Genomic DNA, 16,358 nt, shown 5'->3' on the forward strand with positions numbered 1-16,358 from the left:
CCATACCCTTGATTCCTCGGGTTCTGAGGAAGATTCGCCAAGACCGGGCCCAAGTCATATTGATTGCCCCGGATTGGCCAAGAAGGGTGTGGTATACAGATCTTCTCCACCTCGTCTCATGCCCTCCGCTCCGTCTCCCTCTCAGGGCAGATCTCCTCTCGCAGTCGGAGGGGCAGGTTCTACACCCCCACCTCCAGAGCTTACACCTTCATGCCTGGAGATTGAACGGGGCAACCTGAATTCTTTTTCTCTCCCGCCTGACGTGGTGGATGTAATTTTGTCTGCCAGACGTCATTCCACCACATCTATCTATTCCTATAGGTGGTCTAAATTTATTCTTTGGTGCGGAGAGAGGTCTATTGATCCTTTGAGGGCTTGTTCATCCAACATACTTCAGTTTGCTCTTTCTGTTGCTCAGCAGGGCTTTGCTGTAGCTACTGTAAAGGGATATTTATCGGCTTTGTTGGCATTCCTTTGCTTGCCGGATCAGCCGTCCTTCTTTAAATTACCTATTGTATTGCGGTTCATTAAGGGCCTGACCAACAAATTTCCGTCCACTCCATTTATTGTGCCTCAATGGGACTTAAATCTTGTCTTAACTCACTTGATGGGTTCTCCCTTCGAGCCCATACACAAGTGTCCCTTAAGGCTGTTGTCTTTCAAAACTGTTTTTCTCATTGCCATTACCTCGGCAAGGAGGGTAAGTGAGCTTCAAGCTCTGAGTTTGAAACCCCCGTTCTTGACCATTCATGCTGAAAGAATGGTACTCAGGACCAGGGCTGCTTTTCTGCCTAAGGTGGTAACTCCTTTCCATCTGGGGCAGCCCATTACCCTTCCTACCTTCTATCCTCCCCCTCACCCTTCCAAGGAGGAGGAGCGGCTTCCCCGCTTGGACCCTAAGAGGGCGGTGAGCTTTTACCTCAATAGGACTAAGACTTTCGAGTGGATGACCAGCTCTTCGTGGGCTTTGTTGGCTGCAGGAAAGGTCGAGCGGTGCACAAGCGCACCCTTTCCAGATGGATTATCTTGTGCATCAAGATATGTTACTCTTTGGCCGGTAAGGAACCTCCAGAGGGTATAAGGGCTCATTCCACCAGGGCAAAGTCTTCTACATCTGCCTTATCTAGAGGTTTTCCTGTGGAGGACATTTGTAGAGCGGCAACTTGGGCCTCCCTCCACACTTTCGCAAAGCATTACTGCTTGGATTCCGAGGTGAGGAGGGACGGACACTTTGCTCGTTCTGTCCTTCAGGACTTTCTGGTATAGAAGGGTGGACACCCTCCTCCGGGAGTGAGACTGCTGTGGGAATATTTTCACAAGGTGAGGAATCCACTGGCAGATGTATCCATCAGAAGAACAAGTTACTTACCTTCGGTAACGCTTTTTCTGGTGGATACAGTATCTGCCTGTGGATTCCTCACTGACCCACCCGCCTCCCCGTTGTCCACCCTTGTATACCTACAATACTGATGATGTTTCGAAATTTATTTATTACTGTCAAAGGAAGTGTGTTATTTCTTTTGCCTTCCTGCTTTGTTCTTCAAACTGTGTGTGTTGGTTTGTATATTATGTACTGTGTATACTGTATATATATTGTTGTCAGTCCGTCCGTGTGCCTCAAAGGCACGGAAGAAAGGGTGGAACTGCCGTCATCACGCCGACGAGGTCCTCTTATGGATCCAGTGACGTCAGCGGAGCCTCGTACGGAGCCGTGCTTCTGTGACATCGTCCTCGTCGGCATGAAAAGCTACAAAAGTTTCCGAATGTTGCTGGCACATGGGATATTCACAAGGTGAGGAATCCACAGGCAGATACTGTATCCACCAGGAAAAGCGTTACCGAAGGTAAGTAACTTGTTCATCACGCTTATAGACATCTTCAATGGAATATGCTGCTTGCAAGGAAAAACAGTGAAGTTGCACATTGACTAATTCCGTCAAAGCAGCAAAAACCAAGTGCCTCATCACACCGACTGCCAAAGATATAATCACCAAAATTAGTGTAACCTGATGGTTCACGGAAATCAATTTAAAATCAGAATATCAACAAAGCAAGCTCCGTAAAGAGTCCCGCTACTGTGCAACATTCTGCAAGGACGTAGGTTTGAGGCGGTATCAACGACTTAACTTCGGCATCTGCAGCGCAGCTGAGGTGTTCCAGAACTGCATTTGAGTGGTCCTGTCAAGCGTAATAGGAGTGCTCATTGTCACCGACACCTTGGTGTATGCAGCCTCCATCAAATATCACCGCCAAAGACTAAAATGCTCTCTTGGAGGACATTAGGAGCAGTGGCCTCTCACTATAGGCGAATATTGTGAGTTCCTTCCCAATAACACAGAATTTTTGGCTACAGAGTTCTGGCAGAAGGGATCTTCCTAGATCCCAAGAAGGAAGCAGATGTCCATAGCTGAGCTTTAGAAGGAACATGCGGAGTGGGCCAACTACAAGTTTCTTCATGACTACAGAAATACCCCCATGCCTCCACAAAACATTTGCAATCAGCCCTGTTGTTCCAGAGACCAATGGCTGAGGACGTTCAGGACCAACATCGGAGAGATAAAGAAGTTAATCAGCTTGAGGTGGAAAGTGAGACATAGAAATGACTTACTTTTTATGAACCTGGGAGAGAGTAGGAATAATCCCACGGCCACTAAGCAGACTTGGGTATTAGAAGAATGACAACATCAGAACACTCTTTTTCCTTACCCCATCACTTTTGAAATTGCTTTACATGTTCATCTTAGCATGGTGAGAAGCCCTTTAAAAGGATCGGTACCCCACAATTGGATTCATGCACCAGCAGCATCGCACACAGCGGTAGGGGAAGTGAACTGCCTCATGTTGTCATGGAGCATGAGTTTGATTTTAAACAACTCTCCACCTTTAACTCAATTCAGAAACAAGCACATTAAACTGGCAGTTTGATAAATAAGATACAGAAATCGATTCATTAAAAAAACTTGCCATCTCCAGGGCCATAACAGACTTAAATGTACAAAAAAGAAAATTGGATAATTTAGTGGCACTTACGAGACTGACTCCTTCATAATTCAGTACTATTTTATAATGATCAAAAATCAAATAATTTGAGACAACAGAAAGCAAATTACTATGGGCATAGGTGGCCTAAACTCCATATTGCTACGAGAAATGATCCATGCATCTTTTCACGTCAGCGTCGCAAGCTCGATTTCATCGCTAAGAGAAAGGTATTGTAGGATAAAATATATTTTTCAGGGTCCCAGCTGTTCACTTTATCAATTTAATGAACAAAAGAAATCTCTTGACTTTATTAACACTCTAGAAGGGATGTTTCCTTCCATCTAAGGGATTGGAGTGGAAACAGACAGTTAGGCATCACAAGTAAAACAATTGTACATGCAAGTGATGTTCTAACAAGTACAGATGATCTGCCTGCCTATGATTGTAGACTATTAGATGTATTTGGAAGTGATCCAGATTCAGGCTCAAAAAAGTAATACAAAGTAGTGCAAAGGGCTGCTATGCATAACTTTGCATTAGGTTGATGCAAAACCTTACCTACAGAAGAATTGAGACAGGGTTTTGGGTAAACAATCAACACCATTTGAAAGCAGGCTTTAAAAGGAGAAATGTTTTAATTTCTCCTTTCTTTTCCAACTGTGCATGTGTACTTCACTGTGCAGCACACATATAAAGAAAGAAAAGTTTTAAAAGACATTTAATCATAGTATTTTTTACTGGAAGGGAACACTTCTAGTACATAACCTATGCTAGGCTCTCGCACACACCCTTGCACTATGGCACAAAGGTGTTTGTGTGGTGCTCAGCAGCAAAAGTCTGCACCGGCTCTAGGGAAAGGGGAGGAGAGAGCCATATCTCTGTAGACATGGTGCTCTCCTCCTCTCTCCTTCAGACGCAATGCAGTATTTTTAACTGTTGCCCTCCTTTGCATGAGAATTGGTAAATCTGGCCGTTCCAGTGAAAAAAGGTGGTAATAATACCTGAAAGTGTAGGGAATTAAATAAAAGCTGTAAAACAATACAAACAAACCAAGATCAGCACAATAATGTAAAATACACATAATTGGAGCTGAAAAAATAAAATCTCACACACTCTTCACACCGGGTCAGACCTACATAAAAAGCTATGGGTAGGTGCAGCTCTCGCAGGTTGATTACAGCAGCTCACACTTCCATTCTGAAGTTCACCACCATGGATGAAGCTGTGTCGGGCCACTATATCACACTATGCCAGACGTATTTTCGTCTACAACAAACCATGTGGCATGAGATTGAAAACTAGGTGGGAAGAAAAGGCTTTTGGGTGATGCTAGAGGTTTTTTGACTGCGCACTGGGACGCTGCTAATCAGGCCCCAGTGCATAAACTCCGATTGCTAAAATATGTTGAAATTGGCTGTGCTCCTTTTTGGCCTGTTTAAATTACCTATACATCTCTAGTAAATGGTACAAAGTGCACCTGGTGCCTGTAAGTTAAAAGGCACTAGTGGAATGCAGCACATATTGTGGCACCACTAAAGCGATAATACAAGACATGACTCAGGAGTCATGTCTTGTATAACTATGGAGTCCATCTTTATTGGCTAATTCTCCAGTTATGAAATCCATGTCAACCCCGACTCAGAACCATGTAGTTAAGCAGGTGCTGAGACCCAGGCCCATGGTCACTCACTGACAGGTCACAAGTGAAGTGGCACTTAGTCGCAATAAATGCGCAAACAGGAATCCCCGATCAAGCCCATAGATAGGTGCAACGACACCACAATGGCCCAGGGAGATTGACCCCAAAAAAATACACATACCAGAGGGGTACACACGTCCCAAAACATCATAAAGTCAGATGCCACATGAAGTTAAGATTCGGACACAGCACACAGTACACACAGTGACCACACCCTCACCATGCCAAACATCTGTACGCGTTACCCACTGGCCGTATTGTTTCCACGCAAGGTCGAGGCCCACCTGGATTCCTCATCGAATACATTAATTTATGCCTCCAAAGACAGCAGTTCACATTTCTTACCAAAAAAGGATTGCAGGAACTATTTTATAGCATTCAGTTAATTGTATAAAAACCTGTGACAGATTGATTGTATGTTGAGACAGTCCTCAGACTCTATGTCTCTAACTGTTCTCCTAGCCGAATAGTTTAATTAAATATTCTGTCCCTCTTTCTCTAAACGCCTCCTATCTTTAGTTTTTTTAAAGGTATTTCACGTTGAAGCAATACCTCTAACTGCCACCCAAGAGCTGAATAGGTCCTTGATAAGGCTTGAACGTGCTCCTAGGGCTGAGGCAAAGGTCATGGGTGTGAAAAGGTGCTTTGTTCTTCTTACAGTAGGCAGTTCAGGACTTTACCTATATTCAAAGAAGCCTACCATGTAACACCTGGGCCTGCCCCCTCTTTTGTCCTGCAAGCCAGCCAGGTACCAATCCCAATGGGAGAAGAGCTGCCCCTAGAATCGGGTTTGAGTGACCACAAACGTCTAGTTTTGGCACAGTAGCTCTGCACAAGGGAAGAAAGGTTCTGCCATCTTGTGTTTAGGTAGAGAGGGGCATGTGGGATTGTTTGCAGTGGGGCATTTAGGAAATGCTACAAAACTGGATTGGGTTATGCCTGAGAGCTTTTTCCTTATTGGTTAAGTAGAGAGCAGGAGTCCCTGCCACCCACAGGCTAGTGCCTGTCATAATTGTGGTAGCCTCTTCAGAGCATTTCTGGACCTACTGAAGACAGAACAAGAAATGCTCTTTCTTTTGAGACCTGTGAGGAGAACACCAAAGGATGGACCTGCTCAAAATTGTACACAGGACAGAGAAGTAGACTGCAAGATTCAGTTGGCTGACCTCCTGTTAAGCTACAGGGATACAAAACCTGCAGGAAGCCTACTTCCCTGGAAGAGCCCAGCTGACCAGTCTCAACTGGAACTGTCCTGGACCCAGCTGATGGCTTCGATTGGTGTGAGCCTGGACCCCAAATTGCTGTTCCTGAGGTCCTGGAATCCTTGGCTGATGTCAGAGTGTATTCTTCTGCCTAGCCCTAAAAATTGTATCTTAGAAACATTCTACAGGAGAACCGGTGAGGAACCTGGGCCAACCTGCCAACTAATGTGCTGAGGTTGCATCGCTGCATAGCTCCTGTTATGTTCCCTTCCTAACATCTGAATCCATCAATGCTGTTGCTGCTTTGACTCCACCCTGCAGCTTCTTCAACGCAACCATTGACAAGGCCCCGATCTATGCCAAAGAAGTACAGGATGAGGAAACTTGAACTTCTGCCAATGGAGCCTTTTTTTGCCTAAATCAACAGTTTCACACAGCCTGCATATCGACGCCCGCCTCCGATGATACCTAAACAAAATTTCTCACCACCAGCCCACTGCTTGCATTCTCAGAAGGCTGTCATTGTCGGGGTGGAGGTGGGGGGTAACTGGTCCACCATATGAATTTGGTCCTAGTTTCTGAGCCATGCTCCAACACAGTCTATCTCAAACTATATCTGTGTCATGGTCTAGTGCCACTAGTTCTCCGCGGTAGTTGCCTTGTGCTTTTGGGCGCTATTTTTAGTTAAAACTTTGAAAACTCATATCTCCGGGTCCCCTTATTGGATTTTTGCTGTTCATTAAAATGGCCTCTTTTTTTTATACATTGGAGTGGTTTTTTTTAACTTATTTTGTGTTTTGAACTTTTATAACTGCTTAGGTACTTCTAAATGATTTCCACGTTTTCTTAAGTTAAGCCTGTTGAGAACAGGTTTAAATTACTAAAACCTTTACTGGGCCTAACAAGCATGATGACTTTATTACTTGCTGTGGACTACCAATTAATGACCTCAAATAGCACAGCAATGAAGGATGAGAGTCAGGATTGACAGGCTGGAACCCATATACAATAGTTAGCTTGAGACCTGTAGAATACGCAGGCTTTATATGGGCGCCATACAAAACCTTTTCATCAGTATGGATACCCTGGAGCTCAACATAGTGATCCACTGCCAATCCCTAAAACTGCAGGTTATGCTAGACTTGTTTTCAACAAGCACCACACAGCAGACAGTAGAGTTGTCCTGTTGCATTTCTCAGTCAATCTCTAGCAACATACTTTGCGAAGCGATGGATGCTTCGCAGAGAGCCACTGAGCAGCATATATAGTTCTCCTTGGAGAATCAAACAGCTAAGCAAACATCTGAGCAACAACAGGATTTCCTGACATCCTAGGGTCACTTGATTGCACTCATACTCAATTCAAGTGTCCTGAAACTGTAAAATGAAGCACACTGTTTATGTGCAAAGCTATGTGGTGTGGATCTGTGTATACTGAACTTCTGTGTTAGTTGCTGTGGCTGAAAACACAATGCTGTGTGTTGCTCTGTGTGTTTCTGCCTTCTACTAATTAATTTTCTCACTCCAGGATTTCCAATGTCTGAAAATGGGCACTTCCTGATGTTTTGTGCGTGTGCTATTTATTGAGGTGCAGTATTCATCAGGTGTGCTACATGACACATTCAGCCGTGTACGTAAAAGGTGATCATCAGTGTGGTTTAATACATGTGTTATTCATCAAATCCTGTGGTTTTCCAACTCGTAATCAAGGCCATTGATTGCCTTCATTTCCATCTCTCCACTGTGAAGACACAGGTTTCCTCACTGACATCTGCGCTGGGCAAATTGTACACTTGATAGCCCATCAAGTACTGCCCGCAGCGTCATATGGTCAGGAGTTCTTCCTCCCAGGGCCTCTCTGAGCCCAGAATTGAGCCATGAGAAAGATCTTCAACCCACCCACGAGCTCAAATCAAAATCCAATGTGCTTGGAATTCGGTTCGATTAGGGAGAATTTGGCATGTGTGGCTTCTTTGTGTGAGGCTTTGATATGGATTTATCTCCACTGAACACAGCTCATTGGAAGAGATCCCATGGGAACATACTGGCCATGAAGAAGACACTGGCATGATTCCCTGGTCCAAGTGGTTCATGAAGGGATTGAGAAGGAGATGAGGTATGGAAAACCGAGTGTCATACACTGACGTCAAACATTTGACCAGATTTCAACTGAGAATGAAACTATGGACCAGGCAATGTTTTGAAAAATGATCATGCCCCCTGGGTCCCTCAGTGTTATGAGATCCTGTCCAGCCAGACTGACTGCAGGGCAAGAATCTCGGGAACAGTCAGGAACTCATTAAAATGATCCTTTTTTGAGGCCGCCATATATGAACTCCAGCAAAGTAGAACATCTTAAAGAATGAACCTTAAATTCACATCTTTTGTTATTGTAAAATTCTTCCCTAGGAATAAAATACATTTATTTATGAATGCGGGAATTAGTAAATGCAGTGACACCATTTGTTTTTTTAAATATTCATGATAGCCCGACTCTTATTAGTGCTGCAAAGTTCTTGAACTTAGTGAGAAACGAGATCCGATAAAAAGCATTATGTTGGGAGAGTAGGAACAGAGAGACTGGCTTCCAAAATATGTCATAACTTGCTTTAGCAGTGACGGTAGGTGAAAGGATGGATATTTTCCACTGTGCAATATGTCAGGTTGAGTGTTTATATTTTAAATTTAACAAACTGTAAACATAGAGAATGTGATATGGTCAAATACTACTATTGAGATTTGTGTAGGTGTGAAGAAGTAATGCACTGAATTGTGTATGCTATGATGGTTCTATATTGTAGAGATTCAAATTGATCATACTATAAATGACTTTGCTTTCTTACTCATACACATAGAGCTACACATTAACTTTTATTAAAACTTTGTGTAGTAGTTGCGTGATCCAGTTTACTGAGTACATCTCTCTCTCTTGGCAGAATAACCGCAGCTGGACCATACCAATGGATGAGCAGTTAGTGTCCTGGGCATCTGTGCGGCCAGAGGTAGGTCTCCTTTGCCCTATCATATCAGACCCACTCTGCCAGTGGAAAGCATGGCTGCGCGCCGTTAGCTGTGAATGGACCAAGCAGGAGGTGCATCCCTTCTGCAGGGCCATCACCTGCTGTCTGCTTCTTCCTCAGTTTCTGTTACCTGAAAACCACAGCTTAGTCAAGAAAAGTTAGACTGGGTTGGGGTCTTCAATTCAGAGACGTTATTAGGCAAGGGCAAAGTGGGCTCTGGCACAGGGCCCCAGCCTTTCAGGGGGCCCCTAGTAGAGACTTCTCTGTATTGCGGAGAGCCATGCCCTGATGACCTTGAGTAATTCATAAACAGATTATTTTAAATACCGTTTTCCTTTCATTTATTTTTATTGTGTGTGATGCGTGAATGCCCATGATGGACATTTTGCAGAGAAATATTGTGTTTATGTTACATGCAACATCCATAAAAAAGTTTCATTTAAATGAAAACAGGACATCATATATGAGAAATGGGAGGGTGAAAGAGAGATTATTTTAGTAATATTAGTGAGCAGCTCCTGTGTTAGAATATTGAAAACAAAGATCCCTATCCTTGAATATTAGATGTAAATACATTTCGAATTTGGACCAGTCTGCCTGTGCATGGTCAGTGACCTGCCAGAGAGGGCATGAGAGAGCTGAAACTGGATCATAAATGCAAAACTGTTCCGAACAGGGGCCCCCAAAATATGTTTGGGCCAGGGCCCCCAAAATACTTAAGATGTCCCTGCTTCTCTTAGTTTCTATATGCAATAAAGAGGTCCCCAAATCAAGAAGCGTTGAGGAAACTCTTCATTTCTTCCAGTACCCCAAGCTTCTCTGTTAGTAAGATAGTGGGCCTTCGGCGATAGAGTCCACTCAGCAGAAATGTCTGGTGAAACCCTCATCAGTGCAGTAGGAACTTTTATTTATTCCCTTTGCATCATCACAAAACTTTCCATCTACATCCGCTGGATTTTTTGGGTTGCTAACAACTTTGCTGTCGTTTCACAAATTCCCACAAAACAAATTTGGTGGGAAATTGCATTGGAAAACATGTTTTGGGATACCGCTGTTTCTCGGCCTCCACTGGACAGATCACTCTAAACCTTGTCAGGAAGAAGCTGAGGTAGATTAGATTTTTCTTTGGGCAGGTTCGTGAAGAGTCATCAAACTACCTATAACTACCCAGTGACAACCGCCAAGGAGTCATATCTATATATACACTGAAAAAACAAAGGTTACATTGGATTTGTACGTGAGGAAAGTAGTAGTAGGATTTTAACTTGCATTAATAAAACCTTAGAAATTCACTGAAAAACACAACTGTTTAAAAACCATAAAACAGTAGCTTGCATTGATATAGATTTAAAATGTCAACAGTGATGTAATATGTGAGGTCATAAGCAGTGTGCCACAGCGGTGCAAGTTATACTTATGCAATGTAAACATGAACGCTAAAATGAACGGCCTGTTGGTGGTATTCGTGTCCATGTAAGAGCATCACCTAAATTGTGTTACATGCAGCGGTGTCGGAGCACCGACCGAGCTGGGTTTATAGGCTGAATGTGACACTATTAACCATTTCCTTTTGCTGGAGAGACTCTGGACAGTTGGTTCACAGGCTACGGCGCTTAACTGGGTTGAATCCCATCAAACAGAACCTGGGACACACACCTCCCTCCATGCCATTGTGGGAAGAAGACACTAACCTGTAGTGTTCTGCAATGAATTGCGTTCTCCCTTGCCTGTTTTAATATTTTACATTCTGCTGCCAGTCAGACTGATCAGGGCTATTGTTCTTTATCTATAGGAACACAGAATTGTTCTGCTATCCTATGTCAACACAGATCACCCTTGATTTAGGTAATGAGATCTTTAGCAGAGAGTTTCGGCGGCTTCAAGGAAGGGGTCAGTAACTGCATGAGTAGTAACTCGGCTGAACTCCACTAGGGTGAAGATCTCCCTGGTGAGAGGCAAGGACCATGAATTGTGGGATGAGTTATGGCCTTTTAAAAGCAGAGCTAAAAATGCTCACATTCAGACGTCTCAATGGCCTGGCAGCAGCTTGATCTCTTTCAACATCACCTTGCTTCTGACCATTCTCTTCCACTGCATCAGCCATCATAAGGACCTTGGTCTTTCAGTGCCTGGTCGGCCAATCTTAGACTGACTCTGAAGTCCTACAAGAAACGATTTATAAAATCATTAAAAACCTAACGCTCTCCTTTACCATCAGCTCCCTGGAGACATAGAACCATTTTGTTTTTTCTAGTCACCCATCGTCTCAATCATTGGAAGATTCGTAAATGCTTTCCTTATATTAAGAGTTGTGCCACAGTAAACCCACTTCTACAAAATCACCCTACCCAATGTCCTATCTCTGACCTGTCTTCTATTGCAGAGATTAATAAAATGGTGGTCAAAAGGCCCTCCGTTGATCAGCAATCTTCTGGTCCCCTCACCCCTGGCCAAACCTTAAGGGTCTCCATGCACGGCGTCTACAAGTGTCACAGGTACAAAGGGTCAGATGGGAAGGCAGATCCTTCTCGTACCTGGTACCAAAGCTGTGGAACTCATTGCCCCAGGACCTGAGAATCGAAACAAATGACCTAAGGGTCAGAATTTGTTTAAAAACATGGTTGTACCCTCACTAATATAGCTCACTAATGTAACCCTCTTCTGTCCTTGCAGTTGCATGCTAGCTAGTTCTCACTAAGGGTTTGGAAGCCTTCGGGTACCCACTTTCTACATAAATTCCCATAGCGTAGCATGTCTCAGCTGCCTGCCCATGGAGTTAAACAACCCTATCATTGATTTCAGGGTGGTTTAGGCCACATGGTAGGATGCAAACTATGTCCGAGAAGAGCTACCATAAGACAAGAGGTACAGGATCGTGCGTTAATGCTTCTTGGCCTATTGGCAGCCTTTGATACTGTGGGTGATAATATGCTTCTCATCCACTAAAGACTTCCTGGGGCATTGAAGGCTGAGCACTTTCCTTGGTTCGATTGGTTCTTTGAAACTTTACACCACAAGTCACCTTAGGTCCTTTCCTCCCTACATCCAACAAGCTAATGTGCTGTGCAGCTCAAGCAGCGTCCAGGCTTTCACTGACAGGCAGCACCTATTTGACTCCTTCATGGTCATCTTCAGCAGCCACCGCATTGGCCAAACTCTATAAACCAATGACACACATATCCAATACAAGGTTCGGAATGATTTTGGTTATTATCACAATGCGCCCGATTCACAGAACTAATTTAAGACAAAATCCTAAACGTACTACTTTTGGTATTCACAGAAGGCACTTCACATTTTGGTATTCACAGAAGTTAGGAGTCCTATCTTTAAATGCCTTCTGTGAATACCGAAAGTCTTAAAGTTAGGATTTTTCTCAGTTTAGTAGTAGTAAAGTTAGGACTCCAAACTTTAGGACTCCTAAATGCCTTCTGTGAATACCGAAAGTCTTAAAGTTAGGATTTTTCTCAGTTTAGGAGTAGTAAAGTTGGGACTCCTAACTTTACTACTCGTAAACAGAGAAAAATTGAGGAGTGAATACCGAAATGAGTAAGTGCCTTCTGTGAATACCAAAATGGTAGTAAGTTTAGGATTTTGTCTTAAATTAGTTCTGTGAATCGGGCCCTTTGTCACTAACTGCGTTTCAGAGGTAAAGGAAATGATGTGAGATAAACCCACAACCAGGATTAGATTGATTCCGGGATTACCTGGAATAAATTCAATAAGGAATTAAGAAAGAAGTGTGACAACGGACATCAACCTAATACAAGAGTGATTTGGGGTTATATTTTTAGACCTTCACAAGTTGTACTACTAGTCACTTGGTTGCACGTGCAAGGGGCACTTCTAAATGGTAGGCAGTATGCTTTGTTGATGTAGACATTATCTAATAGCCAGCCCAGCATCCAGGAGTCCATCACTCAGTATTTCCCACTAGAGCCTGTGACAGGGAAGGGAAGATGGCCACCAGGGCACATGCGCCAGTGGTTGCTGACTGACCTTCTTCGGTGGTGCCTCTTCCTTGTGAGCTCTGATCAACGGCCTGAACGAGGGAAATATGCCACCCACTCTCACTCGCTAACCAGAGTTTTTCCTTGAAAGTTTATTTTGAATCATGTCCATTGCTTCCTTATGTAGCTTCTTCTCTTTCCTACAGGACTGGCAGCTGGGAGGGAAGGCCCACGTGTACCTGTGGGGATCAGGGCAACAGGGGCAGCTGGCAGACATTGGAAGCAGCGCTTTGGTGCCAACATTAGCCCCTACCCTTCTGCAAGCAGACCAGGTCAGCCTTATACCCATCTTTAGAACGGGATTGCTCTCTCCCAAGCCTACCTGTCCATGCCAACTCCACTCCTCACTCTCAAGTGAGTGACATTCTCCACTTCGTCTTTGCAGTGGCTCATTTTAAATAGACCACCTTCTCTCTCCTTTTTTCAAACGTGACTGTAACCATACCCTCATCTTGCTTTTTATCCTCTCTCCATAGTACTCATTACCTCCTCTTGTCTATCTGTCCCAGCCTCTTTTTCTCCCTACTTGCTTTGTCTCATCCAGTCCCCATTTCTAATCTGTATCTCCTTCACTTATCTTTCTTTTTCTCTTTCCACCACTCTTGTGCTTTCTGTCTCTCTCTTTCCCCGCTCTCTCGCTCTCCCTCGCACTCTCTATGTATATATACATACACACACACACGCACGCACGCGTGCACACACACACACACACGCGTTTACCCTCTCTCACCCTCACTTCCTAACTCACCCCCTCTAACAGCGTATATGCATCCACTGCCATTTCAGCATGGATCCTGTCTCTATACTTCTAATGATGTTTACTTTTCCCTGCCACCTTCTCTCCCTTTAGGTGATCTGTGGTCAGAACTGCAGTTTTCTCATTCAGATTAGTGGCACTGTCCTGTCCTTTGGTGAAGGAAGTTATGGGCGTCTCGGACATGGAAACTCAGATGACCTCAGCATTCCCACTGCCGTCACAGCTCTGCAAGGTGAGTCTACACTCAAGTCTGGGCAGACTCCACATATTGCCAAGACTGATGCACAGAATAGATCGAGCGGCACGTCCACAGACCCACCACTCACTGTCCCAGAAAGAGCATCTCCCACACCTTCCATGGGTCCCCACACACATCCATCCATTAATCCCTGAACTTCTGTCCATGCGTACTGCGGGCGCAATCTGTGATCTTATCAGACCGCAAAGTGGGGGGTCAGTGTTTATAACTCACAATGCATTAGTGCAGCTACATCTGCGCTGGAGTATGGGCTTCCAGCCATTGCGGCCCCCTCCAGACAGAGGAAAATCGTTTCTTACAATGGCTCTTAGGTACCCCTCCCTCCCTCGAGCGCCAGGCTTATTATCCATCTCGAAACAGATCAGGGTTTTAATGAGGACAAGATCCCACCGGCGCCCCTCGTATTGTGGGTCAGCGTGTGGTTGAACCCTGCTGCTGAACTCCGCAGGGATAATATACCTGTCTGTATGACGCTGGATAGGGCCCCTTCTATACCCCGGTTGAGCTACATACGGGATATTTGTGGTGCCCTCCGTATAGCTGGGTTATTTACCGATCCTAGTCCTATCCCCAAAACTGCTAGGACTGAGGTGAACAAATTGCTTAAGGCCGACCGTGCAAATATCAGGCTGAAACACGAGTCATCCAAACCCTCAGTGCTGCACTTGTATTGCCTTTTATACACAGATGTTTCCCCACTGGATTTGTGGATGAAATGTCAAGATGGGGGCGGTCTCGTCTCTCCCGCTTTAGAGCAGGAACGATGTATTGGTCTTTTTTCTTTACACATTTCCTTGCCTCTGAGGGGAACTTCTTGCCCCTGCGACAATCATTCCGTGCTATCATTAACGCACTTCAAGTTTTTCTGTCATTTGCTCAGCGTAGCACGGAAGCACTTTTCGAGACCCTTACTCAGGAGGCTTGGCCCCCGTCGCTGGAGACCAGCCCTGCTCCATTTACAGTCTCTGGGCGCTCCCCACATTATCACGACCGCCAGCGTGTTTTGAAAGCAGCACTTAGGGCGAGACACACTATGCTCGGCCAGTCTATCAGAGTTGCTATGAATAGTGTGGTCAGTCTCGCGTCCCTAGCCATAACATAGAACACAGCTGCAATCCTGGAAATCTGGTGCTTTTAATATTGCCTTGCATGCATGTTAACACACTTGGAGAAACGCTTTCCAGGATAGAAGAGCTGTCCTCGTCCGGTGATGTAAATTCCTGCATCTGAACTTGGAGGTATGGGGTCCCCCTGACAAAGCCTGGAGGTCTTCCATAATTATATTAAACTAGCTTCTAGCACGGGGAGGGTGACAAGGCGCTATAGTCCTGTTTCCACTATCATTATAATATGATTTCCCCTTTTGTTCTATATGGAATTGTAACAATGCTGATTTGTTTGATCTTATACATATTGCTGCTAATATTGGCTAGAGTACTGCATTGTAGAGCACGTTAGTTAAAATAAACATTTTAAACTATCCCTTGGCTCTATTTACTTGTTGTGAACAAGTACGAGATTATAATCGAAAGAGTGTTCTTGTTCCCACGTCTCACGCATTCTACAGGTGGGAGCACCTGGGGTTGTTGCGCAACTAGCTGGACCTGTGGGACTAACTATTAGTCTGGTTATGGTTAATTCAGTTATGTGCAAGCGTCCCCAAAATAAGGAAGATTTACCTTACTGGCTTGTGGAGAAATTTGATCAACTGGAAGCAGTATTTCCAAATACAACTCCTGTTTAGAAACACAGGATTTTTGCTATAAGTTTGCATAAAGACTTAATACCAGAAGTAACTGATTGTGAAAATTGGGGTAAAGTGTTCGCGACGGTCTATGCGAAGTGTTTTGGCACACCATCTATGACTGGGCTCCCCTCTGTGATTAAGCGTGTTCAGGAGGCGGCTGTGGAGTTGGGGTCGAGGTTGGTTGGAGTGTTAGTTGCTGATCTGATCCTTGCTAATGTCAAGGGAGATGTGGTTAGCTTTCAAGTGTCTAATGCTTTGCGCATTGTCCGAGATGAGGAGAAACCCCGCATAATACCAACAATTATTGCAGAAACATATAGGACAATTTGGCGCAATAGTTTGGGTGTTAAGCCTTTCGCTAGAATACCAGCACAACAGCAAACACAGACGGCACAGTCTGCTAAAGACGACCATCCAAACTTTCCAAAAAGCAATTGGAGAAATAAGAAACTGGGGAAGAAACAACCAATACAAGGGTCGTGTCCAGCATCACCAGTTTCCGAACCTTCTGAGCGCACTTAAGATTTGAGCAACCGCGCGAGAATTTAGGTCTCCTGACAGGTTTCAGGTTCTTGATCGGCGTTCTCCTCGTTCTTCACAGGCAACATCAGCCTCACAAGCCAGTGGAGGGGAACGCCAGGATCGCGGCAGAGGTTGAGGTACCCCGCAAGGTCGTGAGCAGA

General features: G+C 44.5%; 1 protein-coding gene across 7 annotated transcripts in view; it reads left to right on the forward strand.

Moving 5' to 3' along the window:
• LOC146863653 (putative E3 ubiquitin-protein ligase HERC1) overlaps positions 1 to 16,358 on the forward strand; it is a 1,482,062-nt gene that overhangs the window by 1,208,549 nt on the left and 257,155 nt on the right. For all 7 annotated transcript variants that reach the window (XM_085627737.1, XM_085627739.1, XM_085627735.1 and 4 more), the window contains 3 exons: positions 8,819 to 8,884; positions 13,059 to 13,184; positions 13,763 to 13,901. In XM_085627737.1, coding sequence (XP_085483863.1) covers positions 8,819 to 8,884; positions 13,059 to 13,184; positions 13,763 to 13,901 — 331 coding nt within the window. The remainder of the gene's footprint in view (positions 1 to 8,818; positions 8,885 to 13,058; positions 13,185 to 13,762; positions 13,902 to 16,358) is intronic.

Source organism: Triturus cristatus, chromosome 2_1, assembly GCF_964204655.1.
Source record: "Triturus cristatus chromosome 2_1, aTriCri1.1, whole genome shotgun sequence".
NCBI classification, from domain to species: Eukaryota; Metazoa; Chordata; class Amphibia; order Caudata; family Salamandridae; genus Triturus; species Triturus cristatus.